We start from the raw sequence: 18450 nt of genomic DNA on the forward strand, positions 1-18450 counted from the left end.
AGGACAGGGCCCGTGTCACAGCAACTGTGAGCCTCACACACAGTAGGTGCTCCGTGACTGCTGGCATCCAGGTCCCGAAGGCACTGGATCAGCGAACACCTTGTCCCGGCCCATTTCAGTTCAAGCAGCACTTAGTCATCACCTACTGTGTACCACAGACCTACAGGCGCTGGGCATGACTGAGCCAGGCCCGCGCCTGGGAGGGCCTCTCTGGAGGATGGTACCCAGCAGATCTGACCCCGGAAAGGACACAGGGAGCTGCCTCGCAGGCCCTGCCCCAATACAGCTGAGGGAGGGAGGAGGTGGGGCAGGGGGCTGCAGGTACGAAGGGAGCCCCTCCACCCTCCAGCAAACCTAGTTCCCAGCCCTTGCCACTTCTCCTATCCAAGAATCCCAAGGCAGCAGTCCCCATCCAGCCCGCCTCTTCCCCAGGTGGGGACCTTCTCAGGGCCTCCCCAGCCTTATCCCATTCCCTACCATGTCCCAGCAACCCCTTAGCTTGGGTGGAGCCAATGACATCATCCCCATCTGTAGAGAAAGTCCCATGAGCCAAAACCAGGCGGCCTCACTCCATCTCCCCGGCATCAGCCACTGGTTCACAGGACCCAGGCCCTCTCTTGGCCTAATCAGAGCATCTGTGATATCGTCCGAGAAAGGACAGCTCTCTCTGGCTCCCACCTGCTATGGGAATTCAGGTTCAGTTTGTCAATGTTCTAACATACGGAGTTGAAAAAACTGCACAGAAATTAAGGGGCCGGGCGTGGTGGCTCACACCTGTAATCCCAGCGCTTTGGGAGGCTGAGGCGGGTGCATCACCTGAGGTCAGGAGTTCAAGACCAGCCTGGTCAACATAGTGAAAACTTCTCTACTAAAAATACAAATATTAGCCGGGCTTGGTGGCGGGTGCCTGTAATCCCAGCTACTCAGGAGGCTGAGGCAGGAGAATTGCTTGAAGCCGAGAGGCAGAGGCTGCAGTGAGTAGAGATCCTGCCACTGCACTCCAACCTGGGTGACAGAGCGAAACTCCATCTCAAAAATAAATAAATAAATAAATAAATACATGAAATGAAATGAAATGAAATGAAGGCAAGACTTGAGTTGAAAGACGATTCCTGCCATCTACCCCCAACAGATGTTTCCAGATACAGCCATTCCTTTCCTGTTGAAGCCCATCTGAGTCTGTGCTTCTTCCCCTGAAAGCTGGGAGAATACTTGACCCTGATCTCCTCCGGGGAATGGGTGATGTCCACAGCCGCCTGAAACCACCACCACATGCCTCTGGCACACCCAGCCTCCCCGCCGTGGGCTGAGATCCACAGCCCACAGTGAGAAGCAGGAATCAGCATCCTTTTCTGTGTGGATGAGGCCACGGGCCACAAATGCAGGCTCAGGGAAAGGGGGCTCAATGCTTGTCCACTGTCTCAGTTTCCCTGAGCCTGGACCTGGGCCCGGTGCGCCAGGAAAGGCTATGTGTAAGGGTGCGCCCTGCGGCCCCTGCTGCCCAGCACGCAGCCCACCCTGACCCTCCACCTCTCTCCAAAACCTCTCTTTCTGCCTGAAAAGCCCAGGACGGGTCCCGTGACCAGGGCTTAGCAACTACTTTTCCAGGCCAACATTTTGCTTTCTTCCCTTCCAGGCTGGAGGAGGGGCCATAGAGCCCCCCGCCCCCACCCATCCTGGGGCCTTCTGGAAGCAGCTGTTGTCTTTCCTCCTTTCCTGGCCGGCCTTGGCTTTTCCTCTGCAGCCTGGACGCTCAGGGAGGAGACAGCTGCGGAACTGAGAGGGCCCCGGCAGGTGTGGCCCCCTGTGCGCTCGATGCTCCCCGGATCTCAAGGAAAGCTGATGGGGGCCACGGTGTGGACTTACCCATTGTTTCCGAGCGTGATTCCTCCTCTTGAAGTACAAGATCAGCTTCTTCCGCATCGCCTGGTTTCTGTGCAGGAGGGAAGCGGCAGACAGGTCAGCCCGGCCGGGCTCAGGCGCTGCACCCCGTGCCATCCTGTTTGCTGAGAGTGAGCCCCGAATTTGCCCCGTTATTGGTTCTCAGGGAGATAAGACCCACCCGTATCGTATCCCCAGAGAGACCTGTGAGCTGCCAATGTGCATCCTTACTCCCCAGCACGCGAGGCAGCCCCTGCCAACATTTACGTTGAGCTCAGTGTGCAGACAAGAGGGTTCCCAGAGCCGAGGGGCCTGTGGCTTCCCGTCCCCGCCCACATGCACCCCGGCAGCCACACCTGCCCATGGAAAAGATGGCCACAGAGAAACAGCCACAGCCTCCAACTAGGAATACAGGCCACGGAGCCCGAGACCCCAAGACCTGCTGCCGCCCACAGGCCAGGTGTCAGGGTGTGGCCTGCGTGGCCCCAGGATTGGCTCCAACCAGGTGCTGTGTACGGACCTCCAGCACAGCCAGTCCTGCTGCGGTGGGAGGGACACAAGCAGTGTGGGGCAGCTGGTGAGGCCACCAGGCATGGACTTCAGGAAACCCCCGGGGGGCTTCTCAGACTTCAGGCCAGGGCCCATGGGGTCTCAACCAAGCAGGTTACACACACCACTGCAGGTTCCAAGGGAAGCAGGCACATCCTGGGAGACGGGAGTTTCAGAGAGAGAGGGAGACAGAGACCCAGAGACAGAGGGAGACAGAGACCCAGAGAGAGAGACAGAGATGCTGAGAGAGGGAGACAGAGACTCAGAGAGAGGGAGACAGAGACCCAGAGGCGGAGAGAGACAGAGACCCAGAAAGAGGGAGACAGAGACCCAGAGACAGAGGGAGACAGAGACCCAGAGAGAGAGACAGAGATGCTGAGAGAGGGAGACAGAGACTCAGAAAGAGGGAGACAGAGACCCAGAGACAGAGGGAGACAGAGACCCAGAGAGAGAGGGAGACAGAGACCAGAGAGAGAGGGAGACAGAGACCAAGAGAGAGAGGGAGACAGAGACCCAGAAAGAGGGAGACAGAGACCCGGAGAGAGAGAGAGACAGAGACCCAGAGAGAGGGAGACAGAGACCCAGAGAGAGGGAGACAGAGACCCAGAGACAGAGAGACAGAGACCCAGAGACAGAGACCCAGAGAGAGACAGAGACCCAGAGACAGAGGGAGACAGAGACCCAGAGAGAGAGAGAGGACAGAGACCCAGAGACAGAGGGAGACAGACCCAGAGACAGAAGGAGACAGAGACCCAGAGAGAAAGAGAGGCAGAGACAGAGGGAGACAGACCCACAGAGAGAGGGAGACAGAGACCCAGAAAGAGGGAGACAGAGACCCAGAGAGAGAGGGAGACAGAGACCCAGAGAAAGGGAGACACAGACCCAGAGACAGAGAGAGACAGAGACTCAGAAAGAGGGAGACAGAGACCCAGAGAGAGAGAGAGAGACAGAGACCCAGAGAGAGGGAGACAGAGACCCAGAGAGAGGGAGACAGAGACCCAGAGACAGAGAGACAGAGACCCAGAGATAGAGGGAGACAGAGACCCAGAAAGAGGGATACAGAGACCCAGAGACAGAGAGACAGAGACCCAGAGAGAGAGGGAGACAGAGACCGAGAAAGAGAGGGAGACAGAGACCCAGAGACAGAGGGAGACAGAGACTCAGAGAGAGGGAGACAGAGACCCAGAAAGAGGGAGACAGAGACCCAGAGACAGAGGGAGACAGAGACCCAGAGAGAGAGAGACAGAGACCCAGAAAGAGGGAGACAGAGACCCAGAGACAGAGAGACAGAGACCCAGAGAGAGAGGCAGACAGAGACCGAGAGAGAGAGGGAGACAGACAGGGAGACAGAGGTGAGAAAGAGAAGAGACTGGAAGAAGGGGAGACACAGAGACGGAGATAGAGAGATGAGATCGAAGAAAGGACAGAGACCTGGAGATGGACAGGAGATGAGACTGGAGTGAGAGAGAGGATCAGAGAGAGAGAGAGAGGCAGTCAGAGAGAGACAAGATCCAAAGGAAGGGGACAGAGACTCAAAGGAAGATGAAACTAGGAGAGGGAAAGAGAGAGAAGTGGGGAGAGGAAGAGAGACAAGACCCAAAGAAAGGGGACAGAGACCCTGAGACAGGCAAAGGGAGGGAGCCCTGGAGAGTAGAGGCCGGAGGTTCTAGAGCCCGTGCCCTGAGGGCTGGAAGGCACCCCCACCCACTGCTGCACCAAGACCCCAGGACCGTCCTCTTCTCTTCCCAGGCCCCTCCCCACGGTCTCCAACACACAAAGCAGGGTGCTGCAGCTGGCCTCCCAGGGCCTGCGGGGCCACAGCAACCTCAGGGGCCTGCTGTGCACCTTAACTTGCTGTCTGTCCCCAATCCGCGGCATGCAGTGGCACCCGCTTTTCTGGGGAGGGGATCCGCAACTTCTTCATATTCTCAGCAGTGTCCAAACCCCCTCGAAAGCTCCAAAGCTCCTGACTGGGAGCTACACTCTGTCCAGCCCCTGGGACCCCAGCCCCATTGGAAACAGGAAAAGGAGGGAACCCCAGGCTCTGATGGACGAGTGAAGCCTCATGGGGCTCAAGGGCCCTGGAATCCACCTCAGTCCCTGGGTCATTCTGGTGATGCCTTGGCCAGGGCCTCCCCACCTTCCATCAGCCTGGCCCCCACCCCAGCCACGGTGGGCCCCAGGGGTCCTCAGTCCCCCAGGCTATGACCGGCACCCTTCATCTCATAACAGGGTGTCTCTGAGCGCACCTCAGAAGCCCTCGGTTTCCTCATCTGAAATCTATGGCATTGCAGCCTCATCTTCTGTTATTCAACAACTGTTTACTGAGCATCTACTCTGTGCCAGGCACTGTTCTAGGTGCTGGGGACGCAGCAGGGAGCAAGACACAGTTGAGTGCTCCCATAGAGATGACACTGACAATAAGCAAGTGACCACGATAATCCTGGATTTGGGAACTTAAATAGAGTGGTGGGCTAGTGAGTGCTGGGGGACGGGGTGTGAGGGGCTATTTTAGATTCCATGGTGCAGAAAGGTCTCCCAGAGAGGATGGCCTTGAGCTGGGATCTACGTCATGAGAAGAACCCAGCTCTGGGAAGATCCAGAAGGAAGGGAACTCCAGCTGGAGGGCCCCGCAGGAGACAGGAACAAACTCTGCGTATCGGAAGCACAGACAGAGGAAGAAGGCGCTGTGGCTGGACAGTGCTGGGGAGGGGTAGAGAGGACGGAGGAGGGGCTGTGAGCAGGACTGGCAGGGCCAGTCCTGCAGGGTCCTGTGAGTTTCGACATGGCAAAGGGTTTGGTCTTTTATGCAAAAGACAGCTGTGAAGGCCGAGAAGCAGTGAGGGCCCAGGGGCCATGAGCACAGCAGCACCCAGATCTCGGCGAAGGCCATCCTCCAATCCCAGAAACCGCGCTGCCCGGGCCATGGCTGATTCCAGTGCTCAGCCAGGAAGTATGCAAGAAGAGCCCAGAGTGCCTTTAAGTCAAGAATTGCCAAAAACAAAAGAAAACAAAAGTCAAAAGGACACAGAACCCAGCCTGAAGGTTTCCAGCTGCCAGAGCTAGAACAATGTGACAACAGAAAGAACCTTGGGACTAGATTAGCGTCCCAGGAATAAAACAAATCCCCACGAGTCCATGTGATTATCAACAAATGATTCAATACATCAATACATGGAGGAGAAGGGACAGATCTTTATTCTAGAGTTCCAATGAATAAATGTCCAAGAAATGAGGGAAACAGAAAATCGTCATTAGAACGCAGTAATCACCCAACCGCCGCCGGCAAGATCCGGGGATGAATGCTAAATTGGTTGGCAAAATTTTAAGGAGCAACAGGAAATTTGCACAGTCTCAAAGAATCTCCCCGCAAGTATGTATGAATCATGGCGGTGGCTCCGCAAATCTATATTCCTCCCTCCAGGAGGCGGAGCTTAACTCCCCTCCCCTGGAAGACGGGTGAGACTTGGTGACTCCCTAGTAAAGAACAGAGCAAAGGAGGGATAACTCTAAGGCAACAGGGGAGACCTAGGGCAGAGCCCCCTATCATGTGGGCATCACGCAGCCCCCTTACCTCTCTCTGGTCTTCCCCAAAACCCACCATCCCAGTCTTACCAGGAGGAAACACCTGCCAAAGAAAGCCATGACCAGTGATCTTCAAAAGTGCTGGGGTTGTGAAAAACAAGGCAAGGCTGAGAAGCCGTCACGGGCTGGAGACTAAGGAGACACGAGCACAAATGTCACGTGAGAACCTGAATCAGATCCTGGACCAGAAAACAGACGTTGGTGGGGAGACGGTGAAAATGCAAAGACAGCTGGTAGTTTAGTGGAGGGTCATGTGCCGCTATTTCTTTCTCAGTATTTTGTTTTGTTTTGTTTTGATTTTTGTTTTTAGAGACAGGGTCTTGCTGTGTCTCCCAGGCGGGAGTGCAGTGGCTCGATCATGGCTCACTGCATCCTCGAACTCCTGGGCTCAAGCAATCCTCCTGCCTTAGCCTCCTGAGTAGCTGGAACTACAGATACATGCCACCATACTTGGCTAATTTATTTTTTGGTTGAGATGAGGTCTTGCTTTGTTGCCCAGCTCATCGCCAACTCCTAGCCTCAAGTGATCCTCCCACCTCGGCCTCCCAAAGTGCTGGGATGACAGGCGTGGGCCACCATGGCAGGCCCCAGTTGTGGTAAGTGTATCTCTGCTGTTATATAAGCTGTCCACATGAGGGGTGCCAGGTGACGTGTGTGTGGGAACTCTCTGGAGTGTATTTGCAACTCTTCTGTTGTACAACGTACAATCTAGCTACTTCAAAATAAATAGTCCCGCCTTCCCACAAAAGAAGAGAGATAGAATCCACTTTGAAACACTGTGGTGAGGACCATACAAAATTGACTTTGGGGTTTGCAGGTGGTACACTGCCTAGTACAGGTGGGAATGTCACCCCCAAACCCCCCTCAAAAAAAAACTGATATGTGTAAAGTCCTAAGCCCCAGCACCTCAAAACATGATCTCATTTGGAAACAGGGTCTTTAGAGCGAGAAGCAAGTTAGAATGAGGTCACTGGGGTGGGCTCTAATCCAATGACTTATGAAAAGGGGAAATTTGGACAAAGAGACAGACACACACGGAGGGGAGATGACGCGAACAGACACGGGAAGAACGCCACGCGAATACGAAAGACAGGAGTGACGCATCTCCCAGCCAAGGAACGCCAAGGAGGCCGGCAGCCGCCAGGAGCTGGAACTGGCAAGGAAGCAGCCTCCCCTGGAGCCTTCCAGAGAGCGTGGCCCTGCAGCACCTTGATTTCCAACTGCTGGCCTCCAGTACTGTGAGAGAAGAAAGTTCCTGCCATTTTTAGCCGCCCCGGTCATGGCCAAGTGTTAAGGCAGCGCTGAGAAGCTAGTCCAGCGTGTGATCTTCCACAAACCGCGGTGCCGTCACTGCAGCTGGAAAACGATGCGGTGAGCGTGAGGCCTCGGGGTGATGGTGATGTGCATGCAGCCGTCTGTTCACCACCGATGGGCAGCAGCTGAGGGTGTGAATCCTCCCTGGCTGATCCAGGTTTCCTCCCAAAGCAAGGACACTGCCTGCCACCCAGAGACATCCACGTACCATGCAAGAGGACACATGTCAAGTTTGCAAACACATGTCAAGTCCGCAGGTTGCAAATTGCTCAGTGCACAGGCCAGAGACAGCCTCCGAGGGTGTTGTGTTGGGCTGTGGTGCTTTATTTTTTTTTTTTTACTTTTTATTTTTTTGAGATGGAGTCGCTTGCTCTGTCACCTAGGCTGGAGTGCAGTGGCGCAATCTCGGCTCACTGCAACTTCTGCCTCCCGGGTTCAAGTGATTCTCCTGCCTCAGTCTCCTGAGTAGCTGGGACTATAGGCACGTGTCACCGCGCCCGGCTAATTTTTGTATTTTTAGTAGAGACGGGGTTTCGCTATATTGGCCAGGCTGGTCTTGAACTCCTGACCTCGTGGTTATCTGCCCGCCTCAGCCTCCCAAAGTGCTGGGATAACAGGCGTGAGCCACCGCACCTGACTGGTGCTTTCTAAAATCCTAAATTCACTGCCAGCACTGAAAACCAGAGGCTGTTCCACAAAAAGCCAAGCCTAAAGCTTCTCTTGAAAACATCGGGCCATCGGGCCACACCCCTTCATGGCCACAGGCTGGGAAACTGAGGCTTGGCTGACCTTTCAAAGGTCGCCGAGCTCCCCGTTCCTCAGCCCCTACCACTCCCTATTGCCTCACACCAGCGCTTCTCACTCAAACATTCCTTCCCGCTCCTGGAGGCAGCCACCTGGGGGACTCCTGGTTTATGATGCCCACGTGTTCAACATTCCTCTGGCAAACGTTTTTTCAAGTGTTTATTTTGTTCCAAGCAGTGTTTAGGCAATGAAGACGCAAATAGCTTACTGCAGACAAATCTTTTCTGCTGAGCTTCTGTCCGGCAAACGTAAGGACCACAGTCTGTAGGAGGGCTCTGGAGGCATGGGCTAAGCAGTATGTGATGAGTTTGCTGGTAGAGGCATTCATGGGGTGCAAAGAAGTCAGGGTTTAAAAACACACACCCTATAAGGAAACCTAGTCTTGCCATCTGCCAGGGCACTGGAGAGGAGAAGCAGGACGTAGGAGGACAGGATAAGGAGGCAGGAATTATGACAGTGTTCCAGGGGAGTCCGGTTGGACCCTGGCTGGGACTGGTCCTGGGGTTTATGGGGTACTGGAAAAGGAAAGCTTGGGGCAATCAGGGGAGGCTTCCTGGAGGAAGGGAGGTTTGAGCTGAGGCCTGAGAGAAGCAGAGGAATGGGGTTGGAAGAAGAAAATGAGCAGAGCCCTGGGTTCTAGGGAGGCAGGCAGCGATAGTGAATCTGGAGAGGGCAGAAGGGGTGCTTGGGGAGAGCCTGACCCTAGCTGCAGGGGAGAGGAAGAGGGAGGCAGCCATGCAGGGCCCGGATACCTTGGGAAGAGACTGCGGGTTGGGGTGATGGTCTGAACCTCCTGATCACTGAGTGCCAACCAAAAGCTGTGACAGTGCCAAGCAATGTGATGTGATTTGTCTAAGGTCACCCAGCTAGGGAGGGGCAGGGCCTGGAGCAGAGACCCAGGAGAGGAAGTCGGCTGGATGTGCAGTTAGGACTGGTCTAGGAATTTGTCTGTGTGACCCTGGGGGAGTCATCTGATGTCTCTGAGGGAGACCACAGAGACCTGCTTAGAGTAACCTGGGTTCTGACTGATCCCCCTTTCCACCTGCACAGCCCTGGGTCTGACAGTTCCCATCAGCCGACCCCCAAATGAGGCAGCAGGAGGGAAGAAATCAGGCTGCGAAAAAAGAAAAGCGAGCAACAGAAGAAACCAGCAGGCTCCCAGGCCTGAGGGGGCCGGTGAACCAGGGCAACCCCCGGGCAGGCAGAGGCAGAACGCACCTCAGCGCCGGCTACTGCTCATCTCCAGGTCCCACGCGCTTTCACCACATCCCACGCGGGCTCCACAGATGCCCGGGAATTCCTGGAGGGTCCTGCCCGGGGGGGGCCCATCCCTCGATGGAGCCCCCATCTCCTGCCCCTCTGCGGCTGCCCCTGCCTCTCTGTGGCTGCCCCGGCCCTGCCCCAGCCCCGCCCCGGTGGTCTGAGCGCTCCCTCCTGCAGCAGGGGACACCAACAGTGCCCGAAGCAGGTGGCGGTGGGAGGGCGGCAGTGGGAGGGCAGCGGAGGCGGCTACGGGCGACTCCAACGCGTCCGAAATCGTCTGTGCAGCAGGAAGTCAAGCGTGAAATTAACTTTCACTCCGCGGCCCCAGCATGCAGACACAGAGAAATTAAAGTGACGGGGCAAGGTCTCTGGGGAGGGAACGACCTCCCACCTCGAAGCAATGACAGCAGCGGGGGTGAGGAGGCCGTGAGCACGGGGGAGGCTGCTCTGGGGAAAGCTGGGAGCCCCACCTGACCCCAGCTGGATCATCATCATGTCCCATGGCGGCAGTCACTTATCACAATGTATTTATTCTTATCAGCCTCCCCTACTAGAATGTCGGGCCTCGTTTACTCCTATCCCCTGGAGGCCCAGAACAGTGCCTGGCATGTAGTAGATGCTCAGTAAATATTTGTTGAATGAATGAATGAGTCTGGGTCTCTGTAGACAAAAGAAAGAAGAACCAAAAACCCAGTATGTGCTCCATGTGCTGAGCACTGACCTCAGTGAGCGCGTCTGAAACTGAGCCCTGGACGGCAAGAGACTTCCCACAGGGACACACAGCTAGTCAAACAGCCAGGACGAGCTGCGGTCCCACTTGAGGTCCCTGTGTCCAGCCACGTGGTGGGACGGGGCCTGCACGGGGCCTCCCTTCCCATGTCCCAGCACTGGACACGAGACAGTTTCTGCAGTCTAGCATGAGCACAGTCACAAAACATCAGAGCCTGCAAGGAGTGCAGGGTGCAGAGGCTGCCGAGGGCAGCTTCCTGGGCACTGCAGATTTCCTGAACATTATGCACCCTCAGCTTGCATACCTCCCAGTGACGGGGTGCTCACTACCTACCTCAGCAGCTCCTGCAGGGGCCTTCCCATGGTATTCTTGTCCCTACCCCCACGTCCTTTCTCCCTGCGGCCACCAAAGTGAACTTTTAAAACAAAAATCTGATCACATTGCTTCCTGGGATAAACTTCATCACTATTATAAACTTCATCATTATTATTCCAACAGATAATAAAACCGTAACTCCTTACCAGCCCCCCGTGACCTGGCCCGTGCCCTCCTCTCCCTCGCCTACCTACCTCCTCGGGCCATGCCAGCCTTCTCTGTGACCCCTGCCAGCTCAGGGAGGCCTTTGTACCTCCTGTTCCACCTGTCTGGGACACTCCGCAGAGGTCCACACAGCCAGCTGCTGCTCAGCCTCCAAGGGTCTCCTTAACTATCATGGCCTGCCCTGACCTCTCTGGCTAATGTCATCCCCTCATTTTCTCTCCCATCACCCCACTTACCAGAGTCATAGAATTTTAAAAAAATGAATGACTGCACAATGAAATTTAATGATAACCACATTGAAATCTAAAAAATAGAAGGGATGATAATTTTAGTAGAAAATATCCAAAAAACTAAAATTATTAGGACAAATCAGTTCCAATAATTTACACACAAACGTTTTTCTAACAGAAATTGACTACTTACAGTGTAGGAAATCTTAATTATTCATCTATTTGTTTTATATTACATATATATTTTTTTGAGACAGAGTCTTGCTCTGTTACCCAGGCTGGAGTGCAGTGGCGTGATCTCGGCTCACTGCAACCTCCATCTTCCAGGTTCAAGCAATTCTCCTGCCTCAGCCTCCCGAGTAGCTGGGACTACAGGTACACACCACCACAGCCGGCTAATTTTTGTATTTTTAGTAGAGTGGGGTTTCACCATGTTGGCCAGGCTGGTCTCGAACTCCTGACCTCAAGTTATCTGCCTGCCTCGGCCTTCCAAAGTGCGGGGATTACAGGCATGAGCCACCGTGCCCAGCACATCTATTTGTTTTAAATATAAACATGTTGGTTTGTGATTTAATCTGGAACAAATTCAGTGAGGTGGTTACGTATTTAGTCAAAATGTACTTTAATAGACCACAGCCATTCTCTGATGAAGATTATGGGATGTCAAATACAGCACTGGCTTTAATATGCTTATAGTTTTATTCTACTTAGACAAAGATGAAGCAATATCTATTTGCTGGTATTATCTATATGAGTATCTTGCTCCTCTTTTGTTTAGATTCTATGGCTTTCTTTATTACCTGAAATCAACCACAGTATTCAGCTTAAAATATCACTCACTCTAAGTGAAAAAACCTATGTAAAATCGTCAGTATAATAATATGGCTATCAAAAATTATTATGTCAAAAAGAAAAATCATAACTAGGTATATGAAGGCATAAAGAACGTAAGATAGTTATGTGAGCATAGTACTTTAGATTTGCTGGTATTTTCTTTTTCTTTTTCTTTTTTTTTTTTTTTTTTTTTTAAGAAACAGGGTTTTGCTCTGTCGCTCAGGCTGGAGTAGAGTGGTGCAACCACTCTCCTGAATCCGAGAAGGCCAAGGGCCTCAACTAGCAAGGAGGGATTTTCTAGGCTGCTGCAACAATGAGCAGATGCTGCAGGAGGGTGGCCAAGTGGATCACCTGAGCTCGGACCAGTTGCGCAACTCTGGAGACTACAACAGCAGCGATCTCCCCATCGACTAGTCCAGCACCAGCAGATGCGTGAAAACACTGGGAGGTTTGCATGCTTTCAGGAACGGGGAGCTCACCACTGCATATACACTCTAGTTCCATCCCAGGAACGCGGGAACAATCAGACCAGGCTGAACTACCCACTGAATCAGCTAAACACCTCCCTTTGCAGCCACACTCAAACGCCTGTACCCTCTCACCATGATGAACCTTGAACATTCAACAGCTATGATCCCGAAGAGTCTCACCACAACCAGCCCACCACACGGCCACATGTTCCTCAAGGGGCAAGATCTGCAGCCCCTTTTACCTTTTGAGTTCCTGGGCACTAACATGAGATAACATGCCCTCCTCAGCCCAACAGTCTATGCTCCCGTTAATGCATCCCAAGAAAAAGCCAGCCCCCTTCCAGCTGCCACACCTCCAATGCCTTGTACCCCTCTTGAAGATACAATGCTACCAGCCTCCAGCACTGCCCCACCCAACGGCATGTGGCACTTAATTGACATTTTCTTCCCTCCTAGCATCGGTCTGGGGAAAGGCCCCTATCGTTAGAATACATCACATTGGCCACCTCCAAAGCCTCATGGCCTGGATGAGTGCTCTGATCTGCCCCATAGTGGGCTGTGCCAGAGGGACCTCTCTGTGCAGACGCCAGGTGACTCCCAAACATGCTTATGCCAGAGCCCAAAACACCGGGCCCCCGCCTGCCCTGGGGCCACTCCCCATCTCCAAGCCGGCTGCCTTCTGCCCGCAACAGCTCCCTCCTGCTCAAACAGGATGCAGATGTACAGCCTGAGACCTCTGATCTCTGTCTCTCCAGACCCACCTGTGCACCAGCAGCTCCCTCGCCTGCCCTCCCAAACCCAGGCCTGTCTCCCGAAACCCAAGGGGGACATTCTCTCTGCTCCCGCCCCCACCCCAGGCGCCACCTAGGACTGTCTCCTGTCCCCTCCGGGAGCACCCGGCCCTGGCTGGGAGCCCCTGATGGGAACAGAGAGCCCACGCCCCACATCCCATGCAGGCCGCTGAGAGCCTACTCACCCACCCTGCCCCCGCGTGTCTGCACGTCTGCCCACGAGCACTCACATTTTGATGTTCTCATGATACTGCCGGGTGTCGGAGGGCTGGTTGTACAACGGCTGCAAAGGGAGAGAGAGAAGCGCGTCAGAGCCCAGCTGGCCACTGGCTACTGCAGAGCCCACCGGTAGGAGCCCCAGCCCTGGCACGGAGGAGCCATCCTCCAGGTGAGGGCTCAGCCGCAGGCAGGCATGAAACAGAACACAGGGACCCAGCACGTGGACCCGGCACGCAGCCCCAGCCAGGAATAGGCTGAAACTGGTTCCTTGGAAACAGCTGTGGGTACTGTGACCACCCCCAACCAAGGTCGTCATGGCTGCTCTGTGGGGCATTTAGCAGCGCTGGCCTGGAAGGGGCCACAGCCCAGAGCACACCAGGACAAACCCACACACACCCCAGAGGTTGGCCCTGGAACCAAATGTGGAAAGCCGCTTGGCTTCCCAGCTCACCATGGAAACGCGCGACCCAACGCTGCAAGATACCACTCCGCCCCCACTGACAAGCAAAAGACAAAAACGTTGAATAATGCCAAGTGTTGGTGAGGTCTGGGGTGACAAGAAGGCTGGCACATAGCTGGTGGGAGCATGGTGCATGGGCACACATCCCCCAGAGAGACAGCAGCCACCACCTGGTAACGAACACCGATGGCCCCGCTTCCGACCCCCGTGCTCCTGCAGATGCCTACTGTGTTCCACCAGGAGACGGGCGCTAGGATGTTCCTACAGCGCTGCTCACAGCAGCCAGTGAGAAGCAAGCTAGCCGTCCACCACCAGCAGAGCAGCTAAGGAGATCAGGACTTGGTTACATCACAAATCCCATACAGCAGTGAGAAAGGGAGGCAGGGCCCACATGGAGCAGGCACAGGGCTTCAAAGAGCGCACCAGGAGACGCAGAAAGCACCGCAGCATCTGTGATGGTGCAGGGACCAAGCCAGCTGCCACATGTCCCCTCCCAGATGGAAGAACCTTGCTTAGCAACCAAGGGCACAGCCTGGGTTCAAGTCCCGGTTCTGATGCTTTCTAGCTGGGTCTCCCTGGGAAGTTACTTAACCCATCTGTGCCTCCGTTTCTCCTCATCTATAAAATGGGGTTAAACTCATAGGATTTTGTGAAGATCAAACGAGACAGTGCATGCCAAGCTCTGAGGCTGGCACCTGCAGGCTGAAGTGCCCAGAGGTGTCAGTCACATTGCCGCCACCTTTCACGCCTCCCTGTAACCACCCATGACCTTGCTATGGCCAGTGGAACCGCCACAGACTTAGAAAAAGCAGAGGCTTGAAGATGACAGTTCGCATTTCTGCTGTTTCTGTCAAAAGACTGAGCCTAGCCTGACCTGCAGGAAGCGGGCAGAGAGGCAAGGAGCAGAGTGGTGCCACCCAGCCTGGGATGAGCTACAACACCGGCCCCCCGGCTCCCTCGCTGGCCACGGAGGTGCAAGAGCTGAGCCCACACCAGCAGAAATGCTCAGCTGCCTTCCAGACTGGTGAGAAACAGTAAACAGTTGCTGCTTCAAGCCTCTAAATGTGGGGCTGCTTTGTTCCCCAGCAGTAGCCATGTAATCATACTGTGTAACTGATACAATCATGCCCCACTGTACAGATAGGAAAATGGAGTCCTTAAGAGGTTACAACATTTGCCCACAGCTGGTAAGAGATGAGCCTGAATGACAGCCCGCCTCTCAGCTCCAGTGCTGGAGGAAGGAGTCTGCTCCCCTCTCTGCCTGAGTCTGTGTGTGTGTATGTCTTTCTGTCTGTCTATCTCCCTCTCTTCCTGTCCCTCTCCCTCTCACACACCCATGCACACAGGAGGAGCCTCCCAGGGTGGCCATGGGTGACTATGGTGGGAAGATCAGGTACAGAGTGTGAGTGATCAGGTGGAACAGGGAAGGATGGAGATGTGGAGTTCTGCAGCCTCAGGGCAGGGCTGCAGCGACAGAAGGGACACACAAGTCTCTTCCCTGGGGATAGAGCTGAACACACCTCCTGATGACGCCGGCAGAGGGGGACACCCAGACCCCAGCCCACCCATCCCCAGGGAAGGGCCTCTACAGCTCTGCAGAGCCTCACAGACAGTCTTGGCTGGTGACAATGTGGCCTTTCTCCCTGTAGCCCCAGATCCCCTGCTAGGGAATTCACCACTGGGCTCGGGCAATTCCAGGCTCCTGCTCAGCTACTCTCCTGGGGACAGAGATGTCATCCTGCAGCTGCCATGGGCCATTTCTCCCCATGCCGGGTCAGGCTCCCCTCCCAAGGTTCTCAACCCTGAAGAGAGGGCAGTTTCCCCACCCTGACCCTGGAAGTTTGAACAAGAGGGAGAAGTGGGCAGAGGAACAAGAGAGCCCACGGTCAGACTCATGCAGAACTTCCCAGTGGAGGGAAGGGGTGCGGTGCAGCATCCCTGCAGAGGGTACGAGTCCTCGTCCCAGGAATGGCAGGGGCCCTGTGAAGATGCCCACGCTGTAACCCGGGCAACCACACTGGCTCCTTTATGTTCCCCACATGCCAATCAAATGTAGGCCAGGTGCAAGCGGACATCACTTAAAGGTTAGGGTTTTGGAAACAGATAGGCCCCAATTTAAATGGTGGCTCCTCCCTCACTAGCTGTGAGCTTGGACAAGTGCCCTCAACACTCCGGCCTCAGTTTTCTCATCTGGAACATGGGTGTAGGTCAAAGAGGACCTACTTCACGGAAATTTTGGATACCCCAGAAAATTTCAGACTTGGTGAAATTTGGTGTTTGTCTTGTTTTGGTTTTAAAGATAGCAAACAGCCGAAGGGGGCCAGAAAGGGGCTGGAAGCCCACAGCACACAACCCTGGGAGGGAGAGGTGGGCAGAGGGGACAGTGCTTCTACGGCACAGGGCGGGTGCAGAAACGCAGGACCGGCTCCCAGGGGCAGCAGGAGCCCGGTCAGCCTCCAACCCACCGAAGCCACAGGGGAGGGAGGCCACTTCCACTTGGTGGCCTCCTCCCCTGCCCTGTAGACAGGGACACAGACCCTGCTTCTCTCAAGGTGGCCATTGGTGAGGGGCCCGCAAGGCGAAGGCCCCGAAGGACTGAGGATACTGTGGGGTGCTGCTGCCTCTAAACAGGAGCTGGCCCCCTGGGAGGCACTCACCAGCCACTCCCCAAGGCCACTGAACCCCAGGAGCCCAGGGGAGGCTCTGGGCCCAGAGCTGCCTGGAATGCTGTGCGCCGCCATGGCAACAGGCTGAGGACAGCCATCTTGGAAAGCCCAGAAGGGAGTGGGGGGAGGGAGGGACAGTGACATGTCCTGGCAGGTGCATTGCTGAGGGGACACAGGGCCCGAGGGGACTCCCCAACATCCCCCTCACCCTCTGTAGAGGGGGCTGCACAAAGACCTGGCAGCTCCCCAGCCCAGGCTAGCCAGGGTTCCCACGTGGGGCCATGAGGCACCTCCACAGCCACACAGGCCGGGGGGCATGGCTGGCCCCTGTCCCTCACCCCCAGGCCTTATCCTCCCGGGAGAAATAACCCCTGGAGGGATGCACACCAGTGAGGGAATCGAGGCCTAAATGAGTGCGGAGCCTGGGGCGGTGGGGGCGGCACCCAGGAGGCCCCAAGGTCCAGCTCTCTCTTGCTCAGCCTTCATCTCCTCTAAAATCAGAGGCACAGCCACTCAGAGGGCAGAAAGAGGGCAAAGGGGAGCAGGTGCCAGACGCAGGGCCCAGGCAGAGATGAGGCACGGTGGTGACTAAGAAAGCCAGCAGGGGCCAGGGAGGAGGCGGCCCCCCTCGGGCTTTGAGCCAGCCAGCAGGGCCACCAGGAAGAGCCAGAGTCCCAGGCGGCCTGAGCTGGCAATAAATGAAGCGTCAGCCCCAGCCCTCAACCCGCTGGTGACACCAGCTTCTTAAAATAACGCCTTGGAACAGGAAGGAAGCAATGACTCAAAGCGGCAGAGAGGTCGGGGCTGCTGGGCACGCCCTCCACCACCACGCCTGCTCCCAGCCTGGTCCGGTCCCCACAGCTGGGCTGGAAGGGCCGTGCCCCACCATCTCGGTGCCCCAGACCTCTGGTTAGCACCTCTGGTGCTATTTTCATCCTTTCCAATGCAAATTCCTCCAGGGAGGCCACAGGGATCCGTCCCTGCCGAGGGGAGGGGCGTTGGAACTGCAGCTTCTGACGGAAGACACCCTGGGAACTGGACTCTGTGACCCACAGCACCTGGGTCCTCAGGCCGTCCCTGGCCCGGGCTTCTGGCACCCAGGTGGTAGACAGGCCCCTGCAGAGGGTGCACCATGCAGCTGCCTCTGCTTGGAGGATGCCTGTGGCCACTCGGGCCTGGCAGATCTGTGCAGAACTGGCCGGCCGCTCCCCTAGGGGCTCAGCACACCTCCACGCCTCATCTCTTGCTGTGTGGCCGAGCTCAAGGCACTCCTCTTGCTGAGCCTCATCCAGAAAATGGGATGGCAACAGCTCTATGAGGCGCCCTCCCTGTCCCCACTGACTGGCACCAAGCCAGGGGCCTTCAAGAGTCCAGACACTAGATCTTAGCCTTCTGTGCCATCAGCCCTGTGGAAGCCTCTGCTCTGAGATCCCCAAGTGGGAGACAACCCTGTCCCCTTGTCTCCAAAGAACCAGAGAAGACTCACTGTGAGGTCCCTGGTTCCACAGCTTCTGACACCAGCAGCTGCCCACCCCCATCTGCCCACAGACTCCTGCAGACAGGGGCTTCCTCGCCTGTGTTCCTCGGGCCCTAAGACCCAGGGGCCACCAGGCCCTTTCCCCCAGGAGGCCCCCGGGGACCAGTCAGGAAAGGGGAGCGGGAGGACCCAGAAGTCTGGAAATGGTTGGGAACTTCATCCAAGCCTGCCATCCCCATTTGGCAGAAAAGGGGAAACTGAGGCAAGAGGCAGCTTACTGGTGGGGATGTAAAATGGTACGGCCACTTTGGAAAACAGTTGGGCAGTTCCTCAAGGGGCTAAACATAGGGTTAGCAGAGGATCTAGCAATTCCACGCCTAGGTACACACCCAGGAGAAATGAAAACGTACGTTCACATGGAAACGGCACACTAATGTTCACAGCAACTTTATTCACAATACCCCAAATATGCAAACAATCTCATGTCCACCGACTGATGAGTGGGTAAACAACACGTGACCTACCCCTACAGTGAAATATGATTCAGCCACAAAAAGGAACGAAGGACCGACCCACGCTCGACACGGATGAACCTCGAAAACATGATGCTGAGTGAGAGAAACCAGACACAAAGGAC

At 55.5% G+C, this 18450-nt stretch overlaps 1 protein-coding gene across 21 annotated transcripts in view; it reads right to left on the reverse strand.

Annotated features, from left to right (window-relative positions):
* NCOR2 (nuclear receptor corepressor 2) overlaps window positions 1-18450 on the reverse strand; it is a 243161-nt gene that overhangs the window by 110783 nt on the left and 113928 nt on the right. For all 21 annotated transcript variants that reach the window (XM_030821637.1, XM_030821636.1, XM_030821653.1 and 18 more), the window contains 2 exons: window positions 13222-13274; window positions 1867-1933 (listed from right to left, as the gene is read on the reverse strand). In XM_030821637.1, coding sequence (XP_030677497.1) covers window positions 1867-1933; window positions 13222-13274 — 120 coding nt within the window. The remainder of the gene's footprint in view (window positions 1-1866; window positions 1934-13221; window positions 13275-18450) is intronic.

This window comes from Nomascus leucogenys, chromosome 10 (assembly GCF_006542625.1).
Source record: "Nomascus leucogenys isolate Asia chromosome 10, Asia_NLE_v1, whole genome shotgun sequence".
NCBI classification, from domain to species: domain Eukaryota; kingdom Metazoa; phylum Chordata; class Mammalia; order Primates; family Hylobatidae; genus Nomascus; species Nomascus leucogenys.